Source organism: Chelonoidis abingdonii, chromosome 2 (assembly GCF_003597395.2).
Source record: "Chelonoidis abingdonii isolate Lonesome George chromosome 2, CheloAbing_2.0, whole genome shotgun sequence".
In the NCBI taxonomy this organism is placed as follows: Eukaryota; Metazoa; Chordata; order Testudines; family Testudinidae; genus Chelonoidis; species Chelonoidis abingdonii.
This window is the reverse complement of record NC_133770.1, coordinates 232208466-232220427: the sequence shown is the minus strand read 5'-3', so window position 1 is coordinate 232220427 and position 11962 is coordinate 232208466. Positions and strand designations below refer to the sequence as shown.

The 11962-nt window shown below is 42.9% G+C and overlaps 1 protein-coding gene across 1 annotated transcript; it reads left to right on the top strand.

Moving 5' to 3' along the window:
- The first annotated feature begins 8590 nt into the window (after positions 1-8590).
- Positions 8591-9640, top strand: MOS (MOS proto-oncogene, serine/threonine kinase). The gene has a single exon (XM_032796911.1). It carries the CDS (start codon positions 8591-8593, stop codon positions 9638-9640), a length of 1050 nt encoding a protein of 349 aa, XP_032652802.1.
- Positions 9641-11962: the final 2322 nt, after the last annotated feature.

Genomic DNA, 11962 nt, shown 5'->3' with positions numbered 1-11962 from the left:
CGCTGACATTGATTTCAGTGGGAGTTAGGTGCCAAAATACCTTGGAGGATCTGGGCCATAAATTCTAAGGCCAGAAGGAATCATCTAGTGTGACTGGTGTATCACAGACCTTAGAACTGCCCTGAAATAACTCCTGTTTGAACCAGAGCAGATCTTTTAGAAAAACATCCAATCTCTATTTTAAAATTTCCAATGATGTTGAATCTGCGATAAGCAAAGGGTTAATTACCATCACTGCTAAACATTTACATGTTCTTTCTGCTCTGAATTTTCCAGTTTTGATTTCCACCTATTAGATCTTGTTGTACGTTTGTCTGCTACACTGAGGAGTCTATTATCAAATATTTGCATTGGCCTAGCAGTTAGATCTTCTAGTACAGTTACCTGAATTTGTCTGCCATACAATGCCCTTATTTCACACCATACCATCTTCATACTGTTAACAGGCTTTGACACTATTGTGGCTTGTCTCCTCAGAATCTGACCGGTGTGCAATCCATGGCAGGGTGGCACATAATAAATTATTTAGAAATGTAGAAAAGCAAAGGGTTAGCTAAATATTCTAAGTCATCTTTTAAACATGAATAAGGGTGTTCTTATGTTCTTCCACTCTCAGCCTAGGAGGGAGAGATGATGAAAAAGGTCATCAGCTCCCAAGAATAACCTGGGTTGGATCAGCCTTCTGTGAGCACAGTGTTCATTTAGTGCCACAAAGAGAGAGAAAGCCAAACAGACATCTATTAGGCAACACCTTGACTGAAAGTCAGGCCCAGCATATATGACTCATGAATTGTAATCCCAGTTGGGATCGTCTAGTTTTGACTAATGTACAACACAGGCCATAGGACATTCCTGTATTAATTTCTGTTTGAACAAGAGCATGAGTTTTTGAAAAACATCCACTTTGGATTTAAAAAAAAAACAAGTATGGCTGTTAAAAAATAAAGTAGTGACAGCTGTAGCAGATGTGCTCATTGAGCGTATTCAAATTCACATACAACTACTTGAAATGTTTTACCATTTGCTTCTCCATCCCATCTGTCCTGCAGAAGGACCCAAGCTCTGGAATACTGAACTGTCTCGTGTTCATCCACAGAATTTGATAACAGTTGTAACTGTTCAATTGCAAGATAACCTGTGTATCTCCATTGTCTTCAAATTATGCCATCAGTTACACTTTTGCAATCCTACTGACGGCAAAAAGATGTCATGAATATAAAATGAGTGTACAATCTGAGGACCATGAGCATGCATACTGAAGGCAGTATCTGGACTGTAAAATCTTTTATTAAGGGTGATGATACATGAATCAGAAAGAACATAGCTTGACTTTCAAATGCCAAACTGAGGGTGCAAGGACTGTCAGAAAAAAAAAGTATTTTGAATTGTAAACTGAGCAAATTTGATCTAGAAATAATTGAATCACAGATGTAGAACCTTACAGACATTTTTACAAAAGGATTTTCAGAGTAGAACTACAATTCAAGTTAGGGTTGCCAGCTGTCCGGTTTTTGACTGGAATGCCTAGTTGAAAAGGGACCCTGGCAGCTCCAGTCAGCACTGCTGACTGGCCTGTTAAAAGTCTGGTTGTTGGCACAGGCAGGCTTCTAGGGTGACCAGATGTCCTGATTTTATAGGGAGAGGACAGATAGCTCAGTGGTTTGAGCATTTGGCCTCTAAACCTAGGGTTGTAAGCTCAATCCTTGAGGGGGACATTTGGGGATTTGTCCTGCTTTGAGCAGGGGGTTTGACTAGATAATCTCCTGAGGTCCCTTCCAACCCTAATAATCTATGATTCTATAGAGACAGTCCTGATTTTGGGTTTTTTTTTTTCTTATATAGGCTCCTATTACCCCCCCATCCCAATTTTTCACACTTGCTGTCTGGTCACCCTACAGGCTTCTTACTCAGCTCCATGCGACTCCCAGGATGCTTCCAGCATCTCCCTCTGGCCCCTAGATGGAGGGGCGGCCACAGGGCTTCGCACGCTGCCCCAGCACCAGCTCAGCAGCTCCCATTGGCCAGGAACTATGGCCAATGGGAGCTGAGGCGGTGGTGTCTGTAGGCATGGGCAGCACGCAGATCCACATGGTCACACCTCTGCTTAGGAGCCAGAAGGTGATGTCACCACTTCTCGGGAGCTGCCTAAGGTAAGCACCACCCGGAGCCTGCACCCTGAACCCCCTCCCATGTCCCAACCTCCGGTCCCAGCCTGGAGCCCTCTTCTGCACCCCAACCTCTCATCTTTGGCCCCACACCAGAGCCTACACCCCCAGCCAGAGCCCTCATCACTCTTGCACCTCAATGTCCTGCCCCAGCCTGGAGCCCTCTCTGGCACCCCATCCCCCTAATCTCTGACTCCACCCCAGAGCCTGCACCCCAAGCCAGAGCCCTCATCCCCTCCTGCACCCCAACCCCTGCCCTAGCCCTGAACCCCCTCCTGCACCCCAAATTCCTCATTCCCAGCACCACCCTAGAGCCTGCACCCATAGAGCCCCCCTCCCCCCAGCACCCAAACTCCTTGACCCCTGAAAATAACCAAGTGAGTGAGGGACGGGGAGAGCGAGCAACAGAGGCGGGGTGGATTGAGTGGTGGCTGGGCCTTGGAGAAGGGGTGGGGGTGGGGCCTCAGAGAAGGGGCAGGCAATGATGTTCATTTTTCTACAAATACAAAGTTGGTAATCCTAATTCAAATCCTAAAATGATAAATCTGAATCATTTTGCATGATTTTAAAGCTTTTCAGTAGAAACCTCTATAAATCTCTTCTTGGAAGGTATACAGCAACTAGATACTATAGGCTTGGGTGTATTAGAAATGCAGAGAGAGTTCTTGTGGGGAGGGAAATACAACAAACTATACAGCGTTAAATTCCCTGAGGTAAAATCAATTCTAAATGTCAGTTTTGTGCTCGTCTTCATATTTGAGGCCTAAAATATTTCATACTCATCTAAAGCATGCACATCTCTACACCCACAAACACTAGTGCACATTAATCAAATTCCAACTCCACCTAAAGAAAGGGAACAATTGATCATTTTAAAAAAATGTTTGCTAATAACTTGCTATGGATTCCCTACAGTGTCACATCTTGTCTGAGTCTGTTGTTTAGACTGTAAGCCCTTCCAGGCAGGGACTGTGGCGGTTTGTTTTTACTCTTGTACAGCAACAAGCACATTGTCAGAATTTAATTGTAATAACGAATAGAAACATGTCCTTAGATATGACTGAGGGCAAACAGCAATGTTCACTGGGACTGATCCTCCATTCCTTTTGCACTGGAACTCTCCCTGACTCGTAAGGGAGGCTTGGGTGTGCCGCAAATGCAGTATCAGTTGTTACTTTTTAGAAATATTGCACTTAACTAAGGGTTGATCTTCCAGATGTAAATATTTTTTGCCATAGATGATTTCATACGTATTATACTGCAGCTCTCATGAAATAGGACATATATTGCACAATTGTCATTTTAAAGATAAACCATGAAACCCTGTTTTTAAAATTCCTTGTTACATATATGTTCCTTATGACACCTTAAGAGTTTAAAGCTGAATTGTACCCACAGCTTCCACTGATGCTTTGCAGTTAATGCAGCTTTCTCTCTCTTTGCACAAGTCTAGAAAGAGAAGCCATTTGTTGGTGGTCTGGTTGTGCTTCCTCTTCACGTGCGCTAACGTGGTGACATAGGTTGCTATGAAAGGCTCCTTTGGAGGAATTGCATTGGATACAGTAGAACTGCTGTACTGGGAATTTTATTAAATAAAGGGGAGTGCTCCCCCTCCTGGTCAATAAGGATCATGCCACCAGATATAGAAAATGGTTGAATAGATAGGCATATTCATGAGGGTGCAATCTCTTTCTCTTTTCTGTACTTGGGTAACTGGGCCCAAACACTGGAGGGATTTGGGAATAAGTATAAAAAAGACACTCTTCACTAATGTGCTATGTAATGTATTGTGCAATGTTACTGTGTTATATGAAAATCAAAGTTATTAAAAGTTGGTTTTCTTTCTAAAATTCTGCTTCAATTACATTCAGACTGAAAGAGGCCAAGGATCCCTCCTCATTCCCTGCACCCTCCCCCCTAGAAACTACTGTCATGCATAGGATATAGTTTCCTCAAGGGAAAATACATTTGGGGACCTAAAGAGCTTTAGCGTATACCTCTTCATTACCAAAATCTAATTCAGTGAACACCAAGAGAATAATGCAGTTTGCTTTCTCTGTGTGTTCATGTTTTGGGGAAGAATGGACATCATCAGTGTGGAAATCATAATTGTCTAACATTACACGGAAGATGACGGCAAATCAAATAAATGAGTGGAGGGGAGAAGAAACTGAACCATCAACATCCAAGCAGAAAATCCCTTATAAAATTACTTTGAAAAGGACTTTTAAAAGAAAAAAATAGGGTGTACTACTTGAAAGGTGCTTAATCAAAAAGTGTAATGTGTTTAAATGAGTTGATCTTAAGAAATTGGTGCCCTTAAATTTATTCCTCCTGTTCTTCAGTCTAATACTTTTCCTGGCACAAAAACCAGAAGCTTGACCTTATTTTATTTTACAAGTACTGAGGGCCTGTAGTGACCTTTGAGGTCAATATAGTGTGGCCGCTCAGTACCTCTGAAAAACAGAAACATGGGGGTGGGGTGAGAGGACAAAGAGGAGTGGAAGAATTCACGTGAAGGGGAAATCCTCATTCTTGAGTAAGAGAATGTTCTTAATTTAAATATTCCTCCATATAACCCCCCAAACCTCTCATCCAGGATTCAAGAGCCTGTCTTGGTATGCTGGAAAGCATCTGTAGTAAACAGGTTTCAGCCACCTAAAAGATTGCAAAGTCCCGTGAGAACCAAAAGCAGGGACTGTCTGTATAGGTGACAGCACAGTGGGACCGTGACACATTACTAGAGCTGGTAGGGGCTGCCATAAAAGAAAAATAGTAATTAATTAATTAAAGTCTCCTGTCTACATTATGGATTCCTCTATTTACTGTCCACATCTCTTACACCTTATCTCCTCAGTTTGGCTAAAATTGGTATCTGCACAGGAGGTGGCATTCACTACCCGAACACCCAGAAGGTAACAACATGCTTTATGTCTAATTTATGAATTGCACCCAAGTCTGCTAGGCACTTTACAGACAAATAAAAGACAAGTTCCTACAGGGGTGCTGGAACAATTTTTATAGTGGGGGTGCTGAGAGCAATTGAACCAAACTTTAAACCCCATATATAATGGAAACCACTTCAAACCAGGGGGTGTGGCAGCACCCCCAGGATCCCTAGTTCCAGCACCTATGTATCCCTGCCCCAAAGAGCTTACAATGTAGCTAAACACACCATGAGACACGTGAAAACAAAACTCAAAGGAAGTGGGCTAGGGAAAGAGGAGGACAAGGGTTATAATTATAGGGTCATGACTTTGCTTTAGGGGTCGAATACATATTGCCGAGGGGTTGATTTGTCTACTGTTGTTTATTTTATTTTGATTTAAGCACAAATAAAAGCATAGAACCATTGCTCTAGGGTACCCCGACACTATTATTATCATTGGTTATTCCCTAACAAAAACCACATTCCCATTCCCCCACACACACTGCACCCTCTCACCACCATCATAATTCTTCTCCCTCACCAAAAGCCAGGGGAAAGAGATAGGCTTTGCAGCATGCCCTAAGGCCATAGCTTTAGGATATTTTGAATGAAAGTTCCAAAGTTAAGACAACTCCCCCGCCCCTCAATCACTGTGGACCCAGCCTCCTGTCTTTTATAATGAGCTCAAGTAACTTTACTGCCCACAAGTGTGGCAGTAGAGCACAGTGGGAGAGGTAATTTCACAAAGAGGCAAGCCATTTAGGCCATTATAGGTCATAACTAACACCTTGAAGTCTATTTAGAAGCTAATAGAGATCTGCAGAATGTGGAGCGCTGGTGTTATATGCTGATCCATGATACTCAACAAGTGAACCACCAAGTTTTCACATCCGCTTCAGTGGCTCGATGGATTTAATACATAGCTCCTCAGAGAACCTGTTGCAAGGTGGCAAAGGCATGGAACACAGCACTGAGCTCCATAAGCAGAGGAAATGGGCATGTTTGCTGTGGTTTTACTATCTGTTTTATTTTATGAAAATAGGATTAAAAACAAGATATTCGTGGAAGGGGAGCTTGGTGGGATAGGAAGAGTGGAAAGAAACTGTGAAAGCACAAAAAGGTAGGGAAGAAAAGTGGGAAGAGAGCCTGAGAGGGTGGAAAAGAATAGAGTATTGATGAGGTGATAGAAAACAGGGGGAGGGAGAGAAGGGAAGAAGATAAGCACAGAGGTGAGGGAGTGGGAGGAATCACAGTGAATAGAGAGAGAATCGGAGCAGGATGAGAGCCAAACAACCAATAAGTCTGTCAACCAGCAAGCAAAAAATGATGATGACACTAGGATGCTGCTGGGGATAGGAGGGTGAAACATCCACTTTCACTGTTGGCTGTGGTTACTCTGCTACACAGGACCTCGGGGCTCCTTCTGCTGCTGGGTTTCTATGTAGAGGATGTGAATTGGGATCCAGCTCCTCGGGAAGCTGACATTGGGACCCAGTGGCCTTGGGTAGCTGCTGCTGGAACCAGTGGGTAATGGGGGCCCTCTGGTAGGCCCTGTCTTACTGTCTGCACCCTGTGCTGATTCTGGACTAGAAAGAGCACTGAGCCACCCCATAGCTACTCCTGCTGCTAGGCTCTCATAAGACCTCACAGACCAGCGCTGATACAGGCAGCACCCATGCAGTCCCAGCACTAAGCTGGCTCTCATTTGTGGGTTGTGAGAGACTGAAGTCTTTGAGGCCTGCTTGGTTGGCTACTCTAGAGTTCAGGGAGGGTCAGAGGATGCCAATGGGGATATCAGGCATTCCCTCCTGGACCCAACTGCTCACAGGGACATCTGTAAATGTAGTCATGGTCCTTTCTGAGGGAGAGAATGCATGGTTGTACCTGTCTGAGAGAGGCGTGGTCTTCACTACACTTTGAATGTCCCTTGAAGCCACTAGGCTGCTTCCTGTGCATCCTGAAAAGAAAAAGGGTCACAAAAACTACAACTACTGTTGGAGCAGCATCAGTCAACAGAGTTAGTGCAGGCCAAAGCCCAACTCAGAGGAAGCAGGAGCTAGCACTTCAAGGAAGTAGGTGCTAAGAACTAGGGGCTAGATTTTCATAGGTATTTACATACATGAAGTTGCAGATAGGAGTCTAGTGGGATTTCCAAAAACACCTAGTCGCCTAATTTAAACCAATGGGAGTTAGACACCTAGGCATTTTTGAAAATCACACTAGGTACTTAGCTGCAACTTTAGGCACCCAGATCCCTTTGGAAATCTGGCCCTAGATGCCCCAATGCATCAATGAATATAGCTGGTGTCTAGAAAAGAAAGAGTTGCCACAAAATGCTCTGAAGAAATGAGAGGAAGAGATTCAAAGCTCCAAGGCACTGCAGAATATTTGGCCCAATTTGTCACAGTTGCCCATTGGAGCACCTTCACTCACCAAAGTCCAAAAGGAACTAGTCTGGAACACTTGTGGATGCTTTCATGCACTCCAGGGCATATAAGATGCCTTGTGCTAAAACCGATGGTTCTAGAACTTCGAGCTGGAGGCGTTCCTGACTTTGTGCCCAAGGACACAGAGTGGGGAGTCAGTACAACTGTATCCTGAGAGAAATAATTTTTTTCTTTCTTTTTCAATTATAGTTTTTTGTTCATTTTATTGTATTTATTAACTATAATTCTGGGTAAGTGTTGTTTTATTTTCCTGACAGAGCAGCTCCAGTAACTCCTCCAACTTATTTACTACACAGGATCTAAATAAAACATTTATCCTCCTACTAAGCTGACTGGGTGGGGTGAAATGTTATAGGAGGACTAAAGGGAATCACTATTCATTTATTATTTACTACTTATAAATAGATGAAACATTACAACATTTTGCCTTTACCCTGATATTATCATTGTCTCCCTCTGTACTGACTTGAGCATCCAAGTAATTTTGTTTTGTACCAGTTATATTTAGGTGGCAACTAATCATTCTCTTAACTAACTAATCAATATTAGCTTTCTGAGTGTCAACTGCTTCCACCAATAATAGCTGACAAGTAGTTAATGCACCTGGTGACTATCAATCTTGCCTACAGAGAAATATTTTACTTGATCACTGTGGTCCATTTACTCTTGGGATATTTTCTGATGGCATTCAGTTGTGGATATTTTAAATAACATTTTATCTTGTGATGAGAAATGATACAAAGGCAAGTATCCCATAGAGTGAGTTAACATATTTTAGCCTAAACCCCATTTGTATCAAGGAGCTTTCTTTAAAAGCCTTGGTTTGTTTTCCTGAGTGCAATTTGTTTTCAGTGCTGGAGAAAAATGTTGGCAGCTGAAACTGATTGGGGTTCAGCTACCTGGTGACAGATGCAACTCATTTGGAGAGACAGAGAGAGCATACAAGAGGCTGGAGGGGGAATACTTAGCTCCTCTTTTTTAGAAGGCTCTCAGCCTTTTTGTTTGTTTGTTATTGTTAATGCAGCACTTGTTCTTATTCCCAACTCACTATGCCTTCCCCTATCCCTCTTAATCGTCTCCTACCCGTGGAGTTTTCCCCCTCTGTAGACCTGCGGCCCTGCAGTAGCCCCTTGGTGCTCCCTGGAAAGGGTGGAAAACTCTTCTTGGGAGGAACTCCTTCACCAAGGGCTCGTCGGCTGCCTCCACGCCTGGCCTGGTGCTCTATAGACTGGGATCAATTGTGCCTCCTACAGCCCCTGGGCTCTGGGGGCTTTGGGTCTGTCTACAAGGCGACCTACCGTGGGGAGACAGTGGCTGTGAAACAGGTGAAGAAGTGCAGCAAGAACCGGCTGGCATCACGGCAAAGTTTCTGGGCTGAGCTGAATGTGGCCCGCCTACGCCATGACAATGTGGTACGTGTTGTAGCTGCTAGCACATGTGCCCCTGCCAGCCAAGACAGCCTGGGCACCATCATAATGGAATACGCGGGCCGCACTACCCTGCACCATGTCATCTATGGCACTGGCTGCCTGCAGGGAAAGGGAGAGGATAATGGGGGTGGATGTGGCGGAGAACCCCTAAGCATAGCTGAGTCCCTGAGTTATTGCTCTGATATTGTGACTGGCTTAGCCTTCCTCCACTCGCAGTGCATTGTGCATCTGGACCTGAAGCCTGCTAATGTGTTCATCACCGAGCAGGGGGTGTGTAAGATTGGAGACTTTGGGTGCTCCCAAAAGCTGGAGGATAGTGTGTCTCCAGGTCCCCAACTTTACCAGCAGGGGGGCACATATACCCACCGTGCCCCTGAGCTCCTGAAAGGGGATCAGGTCACCCCCAAAGCAGACATCTACTCTTTTGCTATCACCTTATGGCAAATGGTTACCCGAGAGCAGCCTTATTTGGGTGAGCGCCAGTATGTGCTCTATGCCGTGGTGGCCTATAACTTACGTCCATCTCTGGCTGCTGCAGTCTTCTCCGAGTCAGCCTCGGGCCAAAGACTTGAGACTGTTATTTGCAGCTGCTGGAGATCTGATGCAGAGGAGCGTCCCAGCGCAGAACTGCTTCTTCAAAGCATCCACTCCCTGCAGGATAGACTGTAACAATGTAGCAGGTTCTGCAGTGTCTTTCTTTTTTTCCCTTTTATTGCTGACTTTTTTCCTTCTCCTCCTTTTTGTGTGTGTTGCTGCATTCGTGTGTTGTGGATCTGACCCTTGTTTCTTCCAAAGGGTTAAAAAAAAAAGAAATACCTGTTGTGAGATTTTTATAAATAAAGTGATTAAACCCAGCTTGGTCAGTGTTGAAGAAAAGAATGGAGGTAAGACTATCCAAAATAAGTCTGCTGTTCTGGGACTGGGCTCTGTCCTGCCTTGCTCAGGAGAAACTAGAGAATGAATCTGGACTTTTAGTCTGTTTCGAACTTTGTTTTTTGAGGGGTGAGGTATAAGGGTGTCTTATGTCCTCCTTATCTTTTTTTTTTTTTAAAAAAGATATTTTTATAAATGCCTCAAACTAGAGTGATGCAAGTCATGTAATAATCTGGCTAATTATTTCCAAAATGTGAGATTGGGGCAGCACTTTAAATTGCCTCAAAGAAACTTCTTATATTTGTGTATTAATGGCCTTCCTTTTCATTCCCAATTCCCCAAACAGATATTGATCATACATCCTATGAACAGATGTACAGAGAACAATGAAACATTGAGTATAATTGAAATCTATCTACCTCCACTTCCTCAAATGTCATCTCATTTTATGTGAAATGGGTTAGGACTAAAAATATTGTGTAGCTTGTTTGCGTGTTTAGCAATCTCCCAATGAAATAAGGTGGCTTTTTCATCAATCTAAGGTTTTCAAGGTAAAAATGGACTCTACAAATGCTGTATTAGCAGGTGTATTGGGTTAAGAAAAAGATGCAGTGTTGCCAACTGTTATGGTGAATCTATCTGTATCTGATCGTTTACTTATAGCACCAGCCCCTGGAGTCATCAGAGAATCACAGATTTCACATATTCAAAAATAGTTCGTTTCTGGTCACCATGCTGCAGAGAGCATGGAAAAGGTAAACCCAAAAGGCTCAAAAAAACTGAAAGGAAATAAAAAGAACCCAACATTTTAAAAGCCAAACTAATGACTTGAGGGGGGTCTGACTCAACTTTTAGATGCTTGGGGTTGTTTTGTCACTAAGGAAGACCATTTAGAACAGCTGGGAAACAGATGCCCTAACAATGTTAACATTTTTAGTGATATTCTAATTGAGAAACTACCACCACTAGATCATCTCACCTGTGTTGCTTGCTTTACTGTTATCTCCCCTTCATCTTATCCATTTGTTGTCTTTTCATAACCTATGCTGTAAGCTCTCAGGGGCAGAGACTGTCTTTAATTATGTCTGTGGAGTGCCTAGCATAATGGAGCCTTGATTGGTGTCACTGTAACTGATGATTACAGCACTAATTGTCCAGATTGTAACTCTTATTTAGAACTATGAAGACTAGACTGCTATAGTTTGTGCTTTTTCAGCTCTTCCCTTTATGCCTCATTTTTGGAAGGGGGAAAGTGGTGGTGGTTCAGTCCAATTTTGTTTTTTCTCACTCATCTCTGTTCCTTTAAGGATTAATGTATCACAGGTCAGAAAATGTCTCATGAAGTCTTGGAAAGGGGTAATTGTGAATTTTGAGGCAGAAATTCTAGTCTTAATATCAAAACATCTATAGTGTGATCAGAGAATGAACACATTTAAAAGGGACTCCTAAATCTCTTAAATGATTTTATTAAGGAGAGCTTTGAAAAGCATACTGAAGTCTAGAAAATCCTAAAGATAAATATTAGATTGTTTTTTCTTCATGTTTCTTTTTTCCTTCAAAACATGCTTTATGGAGGTTGTGTGTGGCAATTTACAGTGTACCCTGATCACTGTGGCTTGCCCTATAATATGGTACAACTTATGTCTTATAAATTGGGATTGTCTTATGAATTTTAACATGAATTTACCATATTGAGTCAATTGGCTGTCTTGGAAAGGTGCTGACCAGAGTGCATTTAATGTAAAACCTAATTTAGAATATAATTCCCATCAAACTATCCACATATGGGACTAATGGTCTGCAGACATCAAATTTTAACAAAGTGACACCTAGTGTTCTGAATGCAGAAGAACACCATAAGACTAATGGATCTCAACTTGTATTACTGTAGCTTCTGATAGTTTGTGTCAGGAGTGGGGCTCCCTTGCAGTAGGTACTGTACAAATGTTTACTAGTCTTTTCAAAAAGACTAGTAGTCTAAACAGAATGAAGTGTCCAGGGTGTATAGGTATCGAGTTGAAAAACAAAAACCTTTCAGACTGTAAGCAAGTTCCCCACCACCACAAAAAAAAAAAACTTATTCCAAGTCTGTGTGGCAAGACAATGAGGGGGCTGGAC